The sequence below is a fragment of the Bombina bombina genome, chromosome 2, assembly GCF_027579735.1.
Source record: "Bombina bombina isolate aBomBom1 chromosome 2, aBomBom1.pri, whole genome shotgun sequence".
NCBI lineage: Eukaryota > Metazoa > Chordata > Amphibia > Anura > Bombinatoridae > Bombina > Bombina bombina.
Window position 1 is genome coordinate 559,198,575 of NC_069500.1, and position 21,170 is coordinate 559,219,744.

The following is a 21,170-nucleotide window of genomic DNA, read 5'->3' on the forward strand; positions in this document are numbered from 1 at the left end:
CCAGTGATCTATTTTACTTGCTGGATTGTATTAAATTGTTTATAAACCATTCTTTAATTTTATTGTGTCATTTATTATAGCTGCTTTTGCCTGTTAAGGCCACTGATACAAAAATATGAGTATTCAGAGCAATGGTTGATGATTTAAATGAGCAAAACCTGCTATTTCACATAAAATCAGTAAAAAAAAGAAAAGAAGATATAACAAGTAATTGGGAGCACATTAAGGGGAACTCATTTTACAGTACAGTGTCCCTTTAGGGATAGTTCAAGTAAGATTCATTAAAATATACTAATATACTGTTTAAAACTGTATATACACTCAAGAAAATAAAGCTGATTATATATGTATTCATTTAAAATGAGTAAGTACGGAAACTTACAATCATAACAGGACCTTTATTTCTATATTTATAATTTTTTTCCTTATACTGGCCTCATTCTTAAATACACAAAATACACTGGTGCAAACCCTAAACACCCATCATAATAGAAAAACAATTATAACACTCCTAAAAGTAATGCATTGATGCTGGCAGAATATTTCTGGGGCCTAAATAACAGTTAAAAAGAGATGGTACAGTTATCAATAACGACTACTTTTAGAGCAGGGATGGGGAACCTTGGCACTCCTGATCTTTCAGAATTACATTACCCATGATGCTTAGGCACTCTAAAGTCCAGTTGAGCATCAAGGGAAATGTAGTTCTGAAACATCTGTTTTAGAGGGAGGTGATAGGTAGTAGACATACATTTCTTCCGTAATTAATATGATCACGAATAATGATTTTCAATTAATTTTTGTGTTATTTGTTTGATAGCAAATAAAATGAATGAATAAATACGAAATTAAAGTTTTCTTGTAAATTGTTATTTAAAAAGATAGATAATACCTTTATTACCCCTTCCCCACTTTTGCATAACGAACACTGTTATTTTAATATACTTTTTTACCTTTATGATTACCTGTATCTAAACACATACAGACTGCCCCTTATCTTTTTTTTATATAGCTTTTTACAGTATTGTATTTTAGCCAATTAGTACGGGTTCTTGTGAACCAATTATTACGGGTTCTTGTGAACCCATTATCATTCTCCATGGGAGTGAGCACACTCCTATCTATATGACACACATGAAGTAGTCTGGCTGTAGAGCAATATTGTAAAAACCTAAAGAAATATCAATGCGATAAGGAGCGACCTGCAGGGGCTTAGAAACAGGCAATCTTAGAAGTTATAAAGTATATTAATATAACAATGTTGGTTGTGCAAAGCTGGGGAATGGGTAGTAAAAGGTGTTACACATCTTATTAAACAATGAAAAAGATTAAGTAGACTGTCCCTTTAAGTCATTATTTAACATGTTTAATAGATAAAGTAACGCAAATGAACAAAATTAAAATAGGTACTGATTAATTAACTTTATTTAGTTCTATAAGGTAGAGAATAAGAGTAATTTTTTCAGGGTTGTAAAATTAAATGTATATACAGTATATTGTTCTCAAACATAATAACCCAGGCTTATCCATCCTAGGAGGTCTTAGTCACACAGTTTACCTATATCTTACCCAAATGACATTGCTCCTCTATCTCTCCCCATACAAATATACCCAGATTGTGCTTTTTGTGCAGTTAGTTAAAGGGACAGTATACACTCGTTTTCATATAACTGCATGTAATAGACACTACTATAAAGAATAAGATGCACAGATACTGATATAAAAATCTAGTATAAAATGGTTTAAAAACTTACTTAGAAGCTGTCAATTTGGCTCTGTTGAAAAGGTAGTTGGAAAGCCCACTGCAAGTGGTAAATAAGACACTCCCCCTCCCCCTTCTTTTACATATGAAAAGACACTTTACACAAACAGGAGCAAGCTGGAGAAGGTAGCTGACGGTATTCACATAAAACTTTGGGGCTTGGTTAGGAATCTGAAAATCAGTGCAATGTTATTTAAAAATAAGCTAAACTATACATTTATTTAAAAAAACAAAAACTTTATGGGCTATATAAATAGATCATCTACAAAACATTTATGCAAAGAAAAAATGAGTGTATAATGTCCCTTTAACCCCTCTCTGTGTGGATACAATATATGCTCAGCATTATTATGTTCTGATTGATAGCATTGGTAAACTTTATCTACCAGTTCTGCAAGTGAAATAAATAAATCTGAAGGTGGTCCCTTCATTGAAAACACCAGTGAAATACAAGTTTTCACCAACTACATCCATCATTTAGATTGCTATCACTTTAAAAATCTCTGTCTGCAGGCAGAATGTATTTGAAAACGGTCTATGGTGCAGGGGGTGGTTTATATGTCTACCATCCAAAGTCATTGGATTACAGACAATGTTATCTACATTTCACTTCTGAAAGGTCTGGCTAGTCCTTGATCTCACCTTGAGTGATAAGATGAAAGCTAAAGATATGCCCTTTGGAAAGGTCACAGTCCTGATGTCTAGGGGGGGAAATACATACTTTATTACCAGGCTAACTTGCGCTTTATTCACTGCTATCACGATTAAAAACTGGACAGGACAGTTTGTGTGGTTGATGAAAAATAAGCGCCACTAATTCACACTCACTGACATGAAATACCAGAGGAAGAGCTTCGGCTTTGATCCTTTTTTTCTCGTGCCTGTTCTCCCTGTTATAGAACTGACATTTCATTGGTATCCAGACACGACTGAAATACATACTAATTACTATATATAGAGAAAGCATGTTTGCATAGTAATTAAAAATAACAGTCTGGCATCTGTAAATGTGTATAAACAATGTCAAAAAGGCAGAAATAAAGGGAGACTGATTTCTATTGCCCTATAAGGATATTTTGCTATTCAGTAACTCTCTCTACCATAGCTGTTCTTCTATCAGTCTTACAAAAAAGGCCCTTAAATATCCAGAAATACAATTAGACACTTATGCCTAAAAGGAATAGCATAAGCATTTTTTCCTTCCATTACGCACATTTTCTTTTTACTAGAGACAGAAAACAAGACGTTTCTAGAGGTTTCGAATAGTGAGAAAATACTGTTTATCCATCTATATATAATATATACATACAAGCACATCATGATGAATAGCTGCAAACAGGCCCGCCCATCTAGCCCACTCCCCACGCTACCAAAGGTAAAGTGTAAGGCTATTTACTCATTGGTGTAGCTGTAAACATATACTAGGAATGTCCCTGTCACTTATTCTTCAAGCATTATAAGCATCTCTTCTCAGTACTGGAATATACATTTACACAAAATAAACAAACAAAAAACATAATATATTATTAAATCCCTTACTTTAAAAGGGACATAAAACCCAACATTTTTTTTCATGGTTCAGATAGATGAGGGGTTTTTAAATCTATCCTCAGACCTCCGTAAAAGGACAGATTTTCAGGTTTTCTGAAGTGGAGCACAGGTAATCAGCCGATTAGCAAGCAAGGTTATTAACCTGCTTTCACCCTATGTAATCCTGGAAATCTGGCCTGTTAGGGAGGTCTAATGAAAGGTTTGAAAACGCCTGAGATAGAACATACAATTTTAAACAACTTTCCAATTTACTTCTATCATCAATTTTTCATTGCTTTCTTTGTATCTTTTGTTGCAAAGCAAGGACTATATGTCAGCAGATTTGCAAGAATATTATATATTAGCAAGAGCACTAGACGACAGAACTTTTCCTGCCATGTAGTGATCTAGACATGTGCACACTACCTATGTAGGTATCTGTCTAGGTATCTATTCAACAAAGAACCAAAAATGGGCCGGCTCATAAGTGTTACATTCCTGCTTTTTAAATAAAGATAGCAAGAGAACGAAGAAGAAAAAAGGATAATAGGAGTAAATTAGAAAGTTGCTTAACATTGCATACTCTATCTGAATCATTAAAGAAAAAGTTTGGGTTTAGTATCCCTTTAAGTATAGAAACTTTCATTATAGGTAGGATACCACAGGCAAATCCATCTTTTTCAACTGCTAATATAAAGATAAAGGAGTAATTTGTAAACTATTGTATACCCTGCAGCAGGTAAAATGGATCATTGGGAACAAATTAAAGGGGACACACATTTTAGTGTAAACTGTCCCTTCAATGCAATACATTTGTAGATATAAATATACTGATTTGGTTTATTTAGAAAAGCTGTGCAAAATGGAATTAGAAAAATGAAAATAAACAAAAACTCTTTGGGAGCATAATGTTTGTGTAAACATGCCTTTTCTTTGTGCTTAGGATTTTGGTGTAATGAACCATAATTCTTGAGATGAAAGCTTCTTTGGCAAAATACAGAAGGTTTACAGAAAACATAATTGATGAAAAATCAGATAAGGAAGAACCAAAGAAGAGCATCAAATTCAGGCATAAGATGTGGTCAAAACCACAAGCAGGTTAGTTGTAAAAGTTCAAAAGATTAAAAAAAAAAAAGCTAAAGCTACAAAACCAAAATTAGAACCCACTGAGCAACAGGACATTTAAAAGACCAACATTAGAACCCACTGAGCAACAGGATATTTAAAAGACCAATATTAGAACCCACTGAGCAACAGGACATTTAAAAGACCAACATTAGAACCCACTGAGCAACAGGACATTTAAAAGACCAACATTAGAACCCACTGAGCAACATGGCATTTAAAAAACAGGGTCAATTTTTACCAGTGATTAAAAGAATACCACAAGGTCAAGATGCAGTGTAAATGTGGCTGCAAAGAACTGAAAGTACAGAAACCTAAATATCCAGGTAACAAATGGAGAATCCCCATAACCACACAATTATGGAGAATGTCCAAAATCTTCATAACAGATAAAACTTAGTCAAATAAACTCCTGTGTTCAAATCACTAAACACTAAATCACTAACCTTGTAATATGCTATAAAATGTACTTATCTTCAGAAAAGAAGATGCTTTCTAAGAAACCTTTACTCTTGTGAAACACATATTCAGAACCCAAGTTTTCACTGCATGAAATTTTTTAGACATTTTTTACACAAACAAAAGAATGGGATCTTCCAAAACTCTGCCCTAAAACCATAAACTAGATTTGAAAAAGAAAAAAAATTCTTGGACCAGGCATAAGTTAAAGGGACATTCTACACTTATAACAACCTTAGTCCACCCGTTAGATTATTTTCTGATTTTTATAACTCACCCCTGCAACCATATCGAGTCATCTACACATCCAGAGTTGTTCTCAATGACAAGTTATATTCCGACGGTTAGAAATGGCCACTCCGCTCCACCTACCCAATACATCACCCACTCTCTTATTTTCAACTGTCCAATAGAAAATTGATCACCGATTAAAATACTGTATTGCGCTTTCAGTGCTTCGCGCATGCGCAACATCACTGGAAACCAACTATCCGGAACCAAACTTTATCTCTATGTTTCTGCTGCATTCAAATATCAGAAGTACTTCAGAGTGTTAGAATAGCATCAACGGAGGAAACACAAAAAAAAGTGAGTGCTTTTGGGTTTGCTCAGATAACGCTGACAGACTTCCGGTTTCGAGCTGCATCTCTACGAGCATGCGTGTTAGAGTCCTATGACGTCGCTAGGTGCTCCGTGCACGAGTGTTATAGGGAAGGAGAACCACTTGATAAGGTAGGAGGAGAAGCTATTGGGAGGAGTTTGGCGGCCATATTTGAATCATGAAATATAAACTTCTTTTGAGAAAATGTGGGTGAGTGAATAAGCGAAAATATGGATGCAGGGGTTCAATACAATTGCCAGCAAAAGATTGTGGCTATGGGCTAAGGTTGTTATAGGTGTAGACTGTCCCTTTAAATTTTGGGTGCAAAATAAAGAGAAGGCAGATTAGTCTGAACCTCCAAGGAATTTCTATTGCTTCTATGGCAGAGGTGTAAGGCTCTGCTTGAAGACCAATAATGATCAATCATACAGTCTTTCTTCCCTTGTTGCCATGAAATTGCAAATCTTTCAGAAATTTGTGTTTCTGGAATTCAGACCGGCATCCTTAAAGGGACAGTCTACCATAGAATTGTTATTGTTTTAAAAGATAGATAATTCCTTTATTGCCCATTCCGCAGTTTTGCATAACCAACACAGTTATATTTATATACTTTTTACCTCTGTGATTACCTTGTATCTAGGAACCTTCTTCCAGCCCCCTGATCACATGACTGACTGTTTATTATCTATTGTCTTAAATTTAGCATTGTATTGTGCTAGATCTTAAATAACTTTCTGTGCCTGAACACAGTGTTATCTATATAGCCCACATGTACTTTCTGTCTCTTTGTGTTGAAAAGAGATTTAAAAAGCCTGTGATAAGAGGCAGCCCTCAAAGGCTTAGAAATTAGCATATGAGTCTGCCTAGGTTTTCACCCAAACAAAAGTAACTGTTTTAACTGTTTATTTACCGAATACTATAAAAATGTTTTCCTTATATCTCGGTTATAGGCCTCTGATTTTCACACACAGTAACATATTCAAATTTACATTAAGATTATTAACAAAAATCTACAAATATAAAAAAAAATAGATTTTTGAAATTATTTTAGATTAATTGACAGTTTATTATGGTCTCTAAATTTCAGAATGCTGTGCTCATCTGTTACATGCTAGTGATTGATAACTATTCTCTTTTACATGGACATAATCAGCTCTTTTGACCCAATAAGCTGAGCAGTGTTGTCTAAGAATATACAAAAGCTACTATGGAAAAAAACGACTTTATATCAACTACCGTATAATTATTTAGAAGATGTCTCACAAATATAGCATCTAATTTTAACACAGCCCCAAAAAATGTTTGTCACATATCCAAAAAACAACTTAAATTAATACACACCTAAAATATTCTCTCATGGCAGAGCTCCTTAAAGATTACCCACTTTACATAGATATCTAAAATAGACTGTTCTTTGATAAGCAAGTGACTGCTTATGCTTGTTTGTACAACAGCCAGGCAACTCTGCTCTCTCCTTTAGGAATAAAAATAGCAAAAACCTTGCATTCAAAAGTGCAGCCATAGCAAAGCTTTCACAAAATGAATTATAATAAACCATAAAGTAATTAGAAACTATCATGCATTGTCAGCTCATTGCACAACAAAGTGTTGCAGCCATTTTGGATAGTCAAAGGCTACAAATTTACTGGTCATAGAAAAAGTGCTCTCATTTTTAAGACATTTTCCACACTTTAAAGAAATATTAAAGGCATGTTCTATATATGCAAAGTGTATTGCAAAATATCTTTATATGAAGAAATGATTTTAAACTATAATTTTGTTTGCATCATATTGCAGTCTAGGGATATATAACACTTATTGTAGGATCAGGATCCTGCATGATACAATCCAGCCCCTACTTACAGACCTAAGGTACTTTACAGACCTGTTTGTGTTGCTGTATAATTGTGTGCAAGTGCGTATGTTTTTTAATTGTACATCTGGCACTGTCCATTTTTGTTTTTCAAAGAGTCATCCAATAATTATAGAGGTCAAAGCCCTTTTTTCTGAATGACATAAAAAAATCTAATTCCAACAAGTCTAAATAAATTAAAACAACAAACGTACACAATAGTTCAAAAGCAGACAGTCATAAATCAGTAATATACATATTTACATTACAGTGACTTTTTAATAGCAAGTTTACTATTTTTATATAGAAGACAGCCTTGGACGCCTAAATGGAGCAGGAAATCCTAAAACAACTACATAAAGAAGCTGTGACTGAGCAGGAAGTGAAGCAGACGTAATATTTTTTACAATGTATCCTGGGGTGGGAAAGTTATGGGCGGGGACTCTAAGAACACAGTGTGTTATCTGAGGTTAATGCATTCTGGGGTTCAATTTGGCTGGTCTCAGGTATCTATACTGAATTGGGGGCATAAACAAAAGATAGAGGTATCGAGGGGGGGGGGACCTAACTCTTGATTTCAAATCATCCTGCAAACTAAAACCATGGGTGAGCACATAAACAGATTATGAAAGCAGGTAAGAATAAAAGGTCCATCAATTTTGCCCATATTTCTTACTGAACTACCAATAGATAAACAGCATAATTTAATGTGCCATATATGCAGAGCTTTCGATAGGGCATGTTATGTTTATTCCTTATTTTGGAAACACAGCAAAACTGCTTAGATTCTCTGTGTGTTGCTGCATGGATTAATCAGAAAAAATAAATCAAGACGAAACAGTTGTATGTTGTATTGTAGCAGTAAGCATGATTCTTGCCTTTTCCAAGGGAGAGGATGATGACGACCACAAGGGGAGCCATTTACGGGGGTATGTATGAATTAACAATTACTGAATTAGAAAGTAAAGTGCTTCATCTGGCTGTGTGTGTTTTTCCATACTACTATACAACATTAAGTGAGAAGAAACGGCAGGTATAGAATAAGGTTAACAATAAAGCTAAGTCACTTGTGACATCTGCTCAACCTAATTGAGATGTTTCTATTCTATGACGTATGTGAAAGCAGATGCGCATACATTACCTCTGCATCATGGTCATGTAGGTTGTATGTTTTCTCCAGGCAGTAGAGAGTCTTGGGACATATTGTCTTCTCCTCTAGCAGTCTCTCCAGAAGCAAAACCAGCTGATCAGGAAGTATCTTTGGGGTAAACAACAATGGTTTTTGTTAATGTAAAGGTTTTTAAGACAACAGAATAAAACAAAAGCACATTAACTTCATATAACCCAGACACACACACTCACTAAAAGACAAAATGCCAAAACATGTGAGCAATTGTTTAGTATATAAAAGGGATAAAATAAATATGTTAAAATGAATACATTAGTTCAATACACTTATGTGCGATGGTCACAAAAGAATTCAAACAGAACTTCTTTTGTTCACACATTAAAATAAAAGTACATAGCAGATAAATTAAATACCGGTATATACATTGCTATAAAATTTATATTTTATATATATATATATATATATATATATATATATACCAATGAACAAATGGCTGCACTCACTGGTCCTTTCAATCAAAATATTTATTTATGTGACGTTTCGGGGACCGTATCCCCTTCCTCGTCTGAGGAAGGGGATACGGTCCCCGAAACGTCACATAAATAAATATTTTGATTGAAAGGACCAGTGAGTGCAGCCATTTGTTCATTGGTATTATTCACTTTTTGCATGCACCCTGGCACATTGAATTTTGAAGTGAGAGTGCTCTCCTGCTGCATATATATATATATATATATATATTATTTTTCACACCTCCACAGATCCTAAAATGTACTGAGGTTCTTAAGTTTTAGATATTTTTGTCAGCAACTGACGTTTATTTGTATGTACGTTTTAAATAAATGTACGCCTTGTATGGTAAAAAGAAATAAAACTAAATTGATTGCAATAACTGTATGGCAATGCACCAAGCTTCTGAAAAAAGTTAAGAACCAAGGTAAGCACATTTAACATACTATTTCAAACGTTACTTTCAGCAAATCTTCTATTAAATATTTCAGAGTGGTAGCTAAGTTTCTTAGCTGAGGCTTGAAAGTTATAAGAGGAAAATAGCTTAGATGAGGTAAGTGTGAACTGTCTGGGTCATTTCAAGTCACCCGGACTTACATTGCACTTGTTTAAAAAATTCAAGAGCCTATAGCACATTATAGGGTAAGGTACCTTTCATTATTTGCTATAAATGTTATTGTTCTGTCCAAAAATGATCAAATCTCAACGCACAAAGAATTATAGTGCACACATTTAGAATATAATTACATTAAAAAGGGCTGCAACTTTTAAAAAAAAATAAATGACTGCAGATTCCGAACTTTTAAGCACCCTGAATGCAACTGTATAAAAGATTCTTGCCTTCAAACCTAAAACATGAAGACTATGTCCTTGTCATGTATGGATGATAAATTGTGTTTTATTTTTTATCAATGTCTGTTAAATAGTTGTTAGGTTCAAATCAAAACTGTGCTCTAGAAATGAAATAGTCTCTTTAAATTACAAAACTTTACAGTATTTGAACATTTATTAAATAGCACAACTGGAAAATAAAAAAGCCACTTTTACATTAAATTGTTCCATTAATGCCTTTAGACAAAGTAGACCAAAAAAATACCATATTTTATAACCATATCTTTGCCTCCATAGGTTTATTGTTTTCAAAGCCAGGTATTTTCTAAACATCTGTTGGCTGCAAAATTAAGCAACACATTTTGGAAGGGGATTGACATTTAAAAGATCTTTTGGGTTCTAATCTGACTATTCTGCACATGCCTTAGGCTCTCTGGTTTTACGCTTGCATAAAAGAAAAAAGGAGTATCCTGCTTCTAAGAAGAAAGTGTGTAAATTACTGCAAATCTATAATCTTAGCACTTCAACTAGTATATAAAAAATAGTAGCTGAATATTTTTTTCTTTACCTTAAATTTAACAAGATTAAATAAAGTGTCAAATTGTCCTTAAATTATTTTCTAATGGTGGTTCATCATTAAAAAAAAAAAGAAAAAAGAAATAGTGAAAAATAAAACATCTTTGCATTGTTTAATCTTGTAATGAAATAAATGGAAACTTGATAGGATAATAAGTAATACATACATAAAAAATAATAAACTTAATCATTCTGGCTTATTTTTTTCTCACAAAAATAAACACATGGTAAAAAGACTACACTATTAATATATGGGTTTTATAAAAATTTGACATTTTCCAATAAAAATAATAAAAAAAAAGTTTGATGTAAACCGTTACTAGTATTTTAAGTATTTTGTAAATAATAATAATAACAAAAATAATAATCATAGAAAGCAAAACAGAGAAATTGTAAATAAATTATATCTAATGCCCAGTTTAGCCCTATACTTTAACATTCTAATTTTAACAATAATTATTTTATATATTAAAATAAGGAATACACTTTGAAATTCAATGGGTGTTTAACAAACCTTTCAAGTATATTCATAAAGATAATAAAAAATGCGCTAAATACAATACACAAAAGTGGCTACTGAACACCGTTTACTCTTGGCCAAAAGCCCATACAAAAAATAAATCTAAATAGTAACATAAGGCAGTTTGAAACTAATTATTTGTTCTATTACAAGGCCTCTGAAACACTAACTTACAGATATTAATTTATGTATATACATGACTTGTTTGCCAAGTACATACATGACGTGTGCAAGTACCTTTACACACACATATATATATATATATATATATATATATATATATAGTGCAACACTTTTCAAAGCAAGCTTAACAATGTTTAAGTGTTTGTTATAATAGAAGAACATTTTTATACCACATTATGTTTAAAACTATTTACTGTAGAAATAATTTGTTTTTAGTTAGACAGTGTTATTTTCTGGAAAGTGTGAAGCCAACCAAAAGCTACACATGTATTCCCAATATGTCAACAATATGAAAAAAACTGATGAGCATCCAAGTTGCTATTATATTTCTATAAAATATTTGGTTATGGTTTTGTTTCATTTTCATACATTTTTAAAATCTATGTGAAATCCAACTTATGTCAACAAGCCACCTGTTAAATATTTGGAGACAAGGTGGTAAAAGGCCTTGTGTATGATAGTGCTTAGGAAATAACTAAATTTTTTACAAAAAAAAATATGTACAAAAAGTTCTTCAAACTTCAACTCACTGAATAAAAGAATAAAAACTATAATTGCTTCAAATGAGGATATTCCAACAGACTAACACATTTCTCTCAGCATCAATCCTTTCTATAAGACACAAAGTAATATATATGGTTGTACAATTAAGGATTACTTTAAAAACCAAAGTCAGCAGCCATAACAGCAGCTATTTGTTTTAACTAAAATCTATTATAATATTGTACTTTTTCTTACACTTGAGGACCTTAACCATCTGCCCAAGTCTAAAAGTAAGACCACCCGCACTTTCAATATACTATCTGTCAACCCATATAACACAGTAAGACAATTAAAGCCAGGCTCAGAGTTTAAACTGGAACATACAATGCCACTGAAAATAGTCGACTACTGACCTTTTTTCACAGGCATGAAATGTGACACAAGCCTGCTCTTGAGCATCCGTGACACCAGCACACAGGAGTGGTAAACATACAAATCACAGTACAGCTGCTATGCTGAATATCCCATTTAGTTTAGCCTGCACTTGAATGAAGGTACTGAAAGCCTTGTGCTGTGGACTAATGCAGTGAGCGATTGATAGTGGCTTGTTTTCTATTATTACTCCATTATCACGCTGGGATCAGTGCCTAAATGAGGCATACTTCCTCCCTGATGCCATTTCCTTTTATCCTGCCTGTAGTCTAAAAGCGGATCAATGGGAGTAATACATATGATGTCACTTCAATTTACAGACACGGCCTCCCTCTTTCTCATAGTCCAGATAGATTAATTCTTCCCAAAAATGGTTAAGAAATGCTTAGGGAGCTTCTCTCTACCAGAAAAGGGTTCTCTGCTAAATTTATCTAAGTTACTACAGTATGATCTGTTTATACTGAGTGAAAAAGAAAGAGAGAGATAGAGAGAGAGAGAGAGAGAGAGAGAGGAAAGGAAAGTGTAATGCTTGCATATGCTGGCTTCATTTCAATGCATACAGGGCATGCAACTATTAACCCTTTGGATAAGGTAATATGTTGTATTAGTTATAAATTGAAAAGAAAATGCACTGTTCCATACAAACTTAAATAATGCACTGTACACTGTTTGTGCAATAAAGTGGCTCTATAAATGTTATATCCATTTACATGTTTGCCATAATATTTGTTAATAATAAAATAAGTAAACATAAAAAAAATAAAAAAATTGTTAGTAGTATCAGATGCAACAAATTCTCTCTCACACACACACACGCACTTACTTACATGCATGTACAAGCATATTACATTACATTTTAAATTGTTCTTGCACTTATATTGAAGTGCTCTTAATTAGTTATATCAACAAAGTGAATCCTGGAAAAGAGTCTGTGCTTGATGCTTGTATCACTACGCACGCAAGTTTTGAAAAAAAATTTTTACAAGATTTTCCAAAGCCAATTTGCTTCTCCTCCTCCTCCTCCATGCTGGCGCTGAAAGGGCTGGGTTGCCTGTAAATGCTTTTTCTACTTTGACGCTCATTAACACAGATAGGAAAGCATCCTTTCCATTCCAGGAGACAGGATTTATAGGGCTTCATAGTCTTTGAGTCTGCACCCAGGAGTGGAATAAAGAATCCAATGTCATAAAAACACAGGGCATAGCTTAGCTTAGCCTTTGAGGGCTCTATTTTGCAAGCAGCAACCAGACATAGCTTTCCCAAACTTTTTTTCCACTTTACGATATACAAAAGAGTTAAAGCCTAATACCAAAAACTAGTTATATAAAAACAGCTCTGACTTAAAATGTAGAAAGAATCTCATAACCAAGCACAAAATAAGCCACAACCATTTTTTTAATCCCATTACTACTTTGCAATGGAAAATCTAAAAGAACATAATGCAGCTATATAGAGTGTAATAGGTTTTATGAAAAACAGACAAAAGACTTTCTCAGCAATACAGAACTATATGGAAGACCTAATATTTTTTTTATTGTCATTTAGCTTCCTCAAATACAGTAAACACAACTGAGAACATTTCAGCTAAAATATGTAAGAAAATGAACTAGCAAAACATTATCAATTAATTACAATCTATATTGTTTTGTCTCATATAAAGCCATTTTTAAGATTTCCTCAGTAAAATGAATGAGTGCTGCTTTGCTGGAAGCTTTTGACTTCACCTCGGCCACTCTGCAAGTTGGGAGGGTGTTGACATGTGCTGTTTCACAATGAACATTCCTCAGCACTGGCCAATGTTTCAGTGTAAGAAACCAGTGTTCTTGGGATAGTGGAGTTAATGGAGCACTTGTTGCTGGGTAGCACCAACCCAGTAATTTAAAATCAAGATGAGCCACCAGCTTCACAGTCTGCCTATGAAAAACTAACTGCATTGGAAATTACACTAGTAAAAAGCAGTCTATTTACTTCTCTCAAGTATGGTGAAAAAACACACTTAATTACCCTCTTATCCAGCCGACATACTGTGTACTTATATCCCACACTTGCAAAACTTTAACAGGCTGTTTTCCCCCCATTAATTACTATAATTTTTTTTATTTCTACCTCCGCCCTAGGCAATATAGGAAATGTATTGATGGGTAAACACATACAAATACAATCATTAATGGGAAGCTCTGGGTTTTGGCAATATTTAAGGAAAATTATCAGTATTAGCAGATAAGTAAACCTAAGAAAAAATACATACTACAGGAGATGTATTTAACGGCATGCCTAGGTTAAGATCACTGAAAACTGAGAAAAAAAATACTAGTGATTCAAACCTCTCTAGTACCTACAGAAACAATTCCCAAAATGTCATTGTCTAACTTTAATGAATTAGCTTCTTTGGATGACATAGAATATAGTGAGATTAGTTATCCAAAATCTTAATTAGTTTTGGGTCGGAGAACAACGCAGAGTTGGAAATGTTAAAATACCACTATATATTAACTATATATTAAGCAATTTACAATATAGCTACATCAGGGGCAATGGCAGAACCATGTTGATATGACTCCTATTCTAGCCACCACAAGCATCAATATAAAGTAGCATTATTTGGGATTTATGCACCAACTAGAGCATTATTAATATTATTTTCCCTTTTTTTAAAAAAATAAATAAAAAAATATTCTACTAACATGTTGCTTCCCCTTTATATGCATTATACTGTCTTTAAAAGTAAAGAGTAATTTAGAACTAAATTAACTGTGTTGCAAAAGATCTGCATATGCATATTTTTAAAACTGTATTGTTTTGTAGTCAGACACACCACTTGAAAAGCCTTTTGATAATCAAATTAGCGACCAATATAAACTCCTGCAATGATCAAGCAATCACTGGGCAGCATGTTCCATTTGTTTTCCTTATATTGATTTTAATGAACACTCTGAATTCAGCCTACTATATACACATATAATGACAGCAAAACATACACACTCCATAAAATACACCTATACACACAGAATTGCAGAAACAAATATGCCCCTAGCACAAACTCATAAAATCCACATAAGATTTAGCTTCATCTTTCTTCCCCGTCTTTCCATGTGCTCTGATGTGGGTATGTAGCAGACAGAAGGGGTATGTGATTTATAGAAGAGCCAATTATAGGTAAAAAAGAAACTGGAAATACAAATATGGGCACCACATGGCGTATTCTGTGGAGAACTGCGTACACACCAGGTTCACTTAATGATGGAGTAAAGGGACATGAAACCCAAAATGTTTCCTTTATGATACAGAGAGAGCAAATGATTTTAAACAAATTTACAATTTACTTTTAATAATTTGCTTAATTCTCTTAGTATCTTTAATTGCACAGCATAACTAGGTAGACTTAGGAGGATATTGGGAGATAACTGATGACTGGTGGATGTACATAAGCCTCTGTCTTTTCAATGGTTTACTAGATGTGTTCAGCTAGCCCCTAGTAGCACATAGCTGCTTCTTTAACAAAGGATACCAATAGAATGAAGCACATTTGATAATAGAAGTAAATTGGAAAGTTGTTTAAAATCACATTTCTATCTGAATCTTGAAAGGAAAATTTGGGGTTTCATGTCCTGTTAAAGGACCAGTCAATAAAATATATTTGCATAATCAACAAATGCATGATAAGAAAACAATGCAATAGCACTTAGTCTGAACTTCAAATGAGTAGTAGATTTTTTTAAAATAAATTGCAAAGTTATGTCTATTTCCACTCCCCCTGTACCATGTGACAGCAATCAGCCAATCACAAATGCATATACGTATATGCTGTGAATTCTTGCACATGCTCAGTAGGAGCTGTTGACTCAAAAAGTGTAAATATTAAAAGACTGTGCACATTTTGTTAATGTAAGTAAATTGGAAAGTTGTTTAAAAACACATGCTGTATCTGAATCATGAAGTTTAATTTTGACTTGAGTGTCCCTTTAAGTGAGCCTGGTGTGTACACAGATCTCCACAGAATACACTATGTGGAGACCCCATGTGTGCATTCCAGATATATTGTGATTGTAAAGCACAAATCCAGAGCTTACAAAGAGGTGGAGTGACCTGTGAGATAAGAGCCAATTTTATAGAAGATCCAGGTTTTTCTGTCCACTTTGAGGATTTCTCTTAGAGAAGATAGTGACAGATTTATTTTATATTGTGGTTACATTTGTACTTGTGAGTCTCATATTTTGAGAAGTTTGTTAGTGGGTCACTGGAACACTAATTTGAGAGTGAGTTATGGATACAAAGTTGATAGAGGGGTTGCAGGACCAGCTTCTGAACTAAGGTCTAATGTGGGTAATAAGATAGCAGGGAGGCTGCAGGGCCAGGGGTTCAATCTAATGTGGGTACGTGGCTGAGTATAGGTTGGCAAGACTAGGGATCTGATGTGGATATGTAACTGATAGACTATGCGGGGGGGTTGATCACATGATATGGGTCCATGGCTGGAAGAGTTTGCAGGACTGGAAGTCTGAGATCTGATGTGTAGCTGACAAATAGGCACCTTGCTTTCGGTTACTTCTCTTCTACTGTGCAGGGGTTAAACACACTTCCGCTTTAACAAATTAAAGCATGCCATATACTATAATATATATATATATATATAATATATATTTTTTTAATTCTATATTCAATACATCATATTTGTTTTATAAACATTGATACTGGTATTGGTTGTAGATTACAATTTCTGAGAGCATTTACAATTACAGATTACAATTTACTGACAGACCTGTCATGACACCAACTACAGCAATGCTAGGCTCCTCATGTTGTGAAGCATTTTGCTGTGGATGAGACCATCTCCTGTGTAAGTTTAGGGCTTTAGCCTATTTCCTCACTGGACATTTTACCACAATGGAGCCTCTCATCTCAGAGGTTGCCCAGGGGAAACAATTACCATTACAGGCCTCTCTGCACCACAGCTATATTACTGTTGAGAGTAATCCCAGCTTGTCTCGGTTGGGCCTCTTACAAGGTGGGGGCATTTTTCGGACAACAGAACTGGTAGAATTATATCACAGTGCTAGAACAAAAACAAGGACTATCCTGTAAGACTTGGAAACTTGCCATATAGCAGACAAATACATAAACCAGTATCAAAATAACTTATAGTGACGATAAAGATGAGGAAAAAACTCTCCACCATAAAGTTGTACAAAATAGATCATTATATAGTACAAGATGAGCAGTTGTGCTATAAAATAATCTAGACACAGACACACATATAACCATATGTACGTATACCTATACACCAGCCAAAGAAAGACTTGTTGAGTCAAACAAATCTCTTAATGAGCTGATCCTCCAAACAAAATGTGTCCAGTGAATGAGGCATGGTCAGGCACAGCACAGAATGCCGACGACACCCACTAACAATATATTACGGTTTATACACCACGTTCAAAGCTGAACTTAAATGAGCACTACAGCTTATGTAACAAATATAATAAAGAACAAACTGAATGACTTAACAGACTGAACAATGAGAAATATTTATCATCATGCATTTGAATTGAAATGCCATCTTCAGTTGCACATTTGTGATATATCAAAGAGCTGACACAGTGGAAAGAGCCAGGTGTATTGTACAATGCAGGTTCAGTCAGGCACAGAAGGCATTTTACAGCCCATCCCAAACTCAAATCTTTGAAGGTGGCTTCAACCACCTATGTATTAAAACTATGTCTCTTAGTGCTCACAGGTGCTAAATATTAAATTAAATGGTTTCAAAATGGACATATTCCAAATAACTTTTATAAAGTGATGCACAGCAGCTGCATTAAAATATTTCAAAATTTAGGGGTCCTCATCTTGAGCCTGAATGATGTCAGGAGGGCTCCATAGAATATAAAATGCCTTTAAAGAAAATGCAATCTTGTGAAATACTTTTTACTGCAGACCTGAGTGTATTAAAGTACTTAAAATCTTTGAGTGCTAAGCACTTCACTTTCCCACCTGGGTGCTAAGCTGTTTTAAGGTTTGTTTGTTTTTTTAAATATTTTTTTTTAACTCCCCCCCCCCCCCCCCAACGTTGGGTCTTGGGGGTCTCTAGCTGCTTAGATGCCTGAGATACAGGCTTCTAAGCAGCATGTCCCCTTTTCCTATACTTACCATTGTCATTTTGTTAAAGTGATGGTAAACTCTCCCCTTTTTAAAATCAGATCTGGAATGTAAGCGCTATTTTAGATGAAGTTTAATTCATTAGCTGTAATGAAGATGCAGTATAACATGCTTTTTAATATAGATATGAAATTCAAATACTGCATGCTCCTCCGCCCACTTCAAAAGTAAAATTTTCTGTGAGCTAACAGATTGAATTGTTGTCCAATCAGCGCTCTCCCCATATGGCACTTTTGTTGTAGCTAGAGCATTAATTGGAGAGTAATTCAATCATTTAGCTGACAGAAAAATTGACTTTTGAAGTGGGTGGTGTAACGTGGGGTACTTGAATTTCATATCTATATTAAAAACTAAGTTATAGCGCATCTTCATTGCACATGATGAATAAAACTCCATCTAAAATAGTGCTTACATTCCAGATCTGATTTTAAAAAGGGGAGAGTTTACCATCACTTTAATAAAGTTGCGCAGGGACGTCACCATGCAAAATGTGAAGTGGGTGGGAGCTCCCAGATCTCCCTCAAGGTGGGAGAGTGCTAGCGAAGGCTCTGAGCCGTCGTTGGCACCAGAGTGGGAAACTCTGCAATGGCTCAGAGCCACTCAAAGGGTTAAAAATGTTTTTCTAAAATTAGTGTTCCTTTCAAACTCATCATACTTAGAACTGAATTTTCTGCTCAAATCAAAACATTCAGCTCATGTAAAGCACTACTTTTATAGATAACTTGCACTCTAATCTATCAGGTGCTTCATTTTCTTCCTCTGAGATCCGCTCAAAACCGATCTATATTACAAGCCCCTGTGCATTAGAAACTAAAAAAGATTAAAAAAATATTAAATAGTGAAATAAAACACTACTTGCACTGGTCATGCTCTCAATAACAGGAGATATCAATATAATATGTGGTCAGATAGCCACTTCAGATTCTTTTCAAATCTTTATATATTCCAATCCACACTGTGATATTAGGAACATGATGTACAGAAACTATTACTAACTGGAAGCTACAAAAAAAAAAAAAAAAGGAAACGTGTAAAAGTTATAATTTAACAGGTACATTTCTTACATACAGCTGATGTTGTATCCAGTGCTTGGCATTTCAGTACTGAAGCTTTGCAGAAATTATTGCCATTTAAGGATTGACTGATTCTTCACATTCTATCACAAAAAAAAGAAAAGTCTACAGCTTTCTACGTCTCTGCTCGGCACAATAAGTGGTTTTGTGAAGCCTGTAAGGATGACACTGGGTGTCCCCAAACATTTTTTAAAGTGGGGGAGGGGTGCAAAAGAATAAAATGTCCTGTACTTTTTTATTTCAATTGCAACATGTAGAGCAGGAGAGAGCTGTTTGTTGTACACATAAACATGATCAATCAGTGGCATCAGAAGAGTAACTCAGATGGGTTCTTACACTTACAAATAGCAAATTCCAGACCCCCAGACTTCCATGTGGGTAGCTAAATGATATAGGTACTAGCGCTTATTTTTTAACAAAATGTGGCCACATGCTACTTTATTTACTGAATCGCATCTTTCATTCATCTCAGAAGCATGTTGTGGTAACTTACTCCGTTAGTATGGCACGTGATCGTTACTTTTATCTGATGGTTTGATTTCAGTTTTTGGGTTTACTGGTTACTTGTGTGGAACATACAAGAGAAACAAACTGAAGCAGCAGAGGCTGCAGTTTTTTTTAAATAAGTTACACACTGTAGTAAAACGGTAATATGGAAGGCTCACAGGACTTTGTCTACAGCAGTTAGTACTGTCCTTGCACAGCATGTTTACTACCTGTCTTCAACACTACTAGTAATGTTAAGAGAGCACCTGTAAACATGTTACCCTTTAGGAAGCTCTGATTTCCCAAACACAAACTACTTCTGGCTAATAAAGTGATGGGTAATAAAACAAGAATTATACAATGACATGATGGTAATGAGCCTTCCTAGGCATGTTTAAATACTACAAAAAAATAAAAGTGGCAAGAATCCATTGGTGAAATGCCATTTGTCAGCAGGCCGTTGAGCACTAAGGATTGTTCTAGTGACACTCACTGATTCGTCTGTAGAAGAGAACATTCCTGATACCAAGACCGCAACAAATGAAGCCCATGGTGGTCTGAGGGAGGGATGTGATATTGCCCAACTAGACGCTGAAGTATTTACAGGGTATATACTTGGTCTGTCTTTTTAATCCAAGTATGAACAATGTTGCTGTTGTACACTATATGAGCACTATATGTGCACTATGATCAGGATTTATCAAAGCAATTTTCTCCTAATATTGCGCCCATAAATCTGCTTATAACTGAATCCCCTTATTTATTAATGTAAAGTGCGCCTAAAATTGGGAAAGTCCGACTATACATTTCTCTCACTTTGTTCGCGTTCGCCAAGGTGCAGTTCTCCATAGGTACTGTGGAGAACAGCATTAGAAATGATTATGTTTTTGAGCTTGTGTCATGTTCACATCTATTACTGATGGAGTACTTTCTGATTCTAGCAGGTCTGTCTATGGCAGATACATAAGCCAATATAGAATGTAAAATTGCCCCACCATGACTGTAATTTGAATGTGTTACGGTTATATAAGGTCATTATTATAACAAAGTTAAAGCAAAAATGTATTGTGGTAACACACCTAAATTAATGCGCACATTTGCCCCATGTAAAATGCAAATGTAATAGATTACTTGAAGAGGGCAAACTATACTACCTAAAAAAAAAACACGGTTATGAAATGATAAATCATGAGAACTTTTTTTCGCGTGGAGAAATTAATCATAATCAGCCCCAGCTCGCCTTCCAAACAGCAACAGCGTGAATTATTACGTGCAATTTTTTAAAATAAATTTGTGCGCACCAGTGCGCCTCTCCAAGGGCAAACTGCAGAGAACATGCAGGAGGAGAATACAAAGGAGAATTCTCCAAGCCCTTGATAAACCAAGCCCTATTTGTACACTACATGACCAGCCATCACTGACTATGAGAAGGAATCCCTGGCTACCAATAGGTCTTAGCTATTTAAGA

The 21,170-nt window shown here is 34.6% G+C and overlaps 1 protein-coding gene across 1 annotated transcript in view; it reads right to left on the reverse strand.

The window, feature by feature from the left end:
* Positions 1-21,170, reverse strand: part of AOPEP (aminopeptidase O (putative)) — a 1,396,509-nt gene that overhangs the window by 52,950 nt on the left and 1,322,389 nt on the right. The window contains exon 14 of the mRNA XM_053702422.1: positions 8,471-8,587. Coding sequence (XP_053558397.1) covers positions 8,471-8,587 — 117 coding nt within the window. The remainder of the gene's footprint in view (positions 1-8,470; positions 8,588-21,170) is intronic.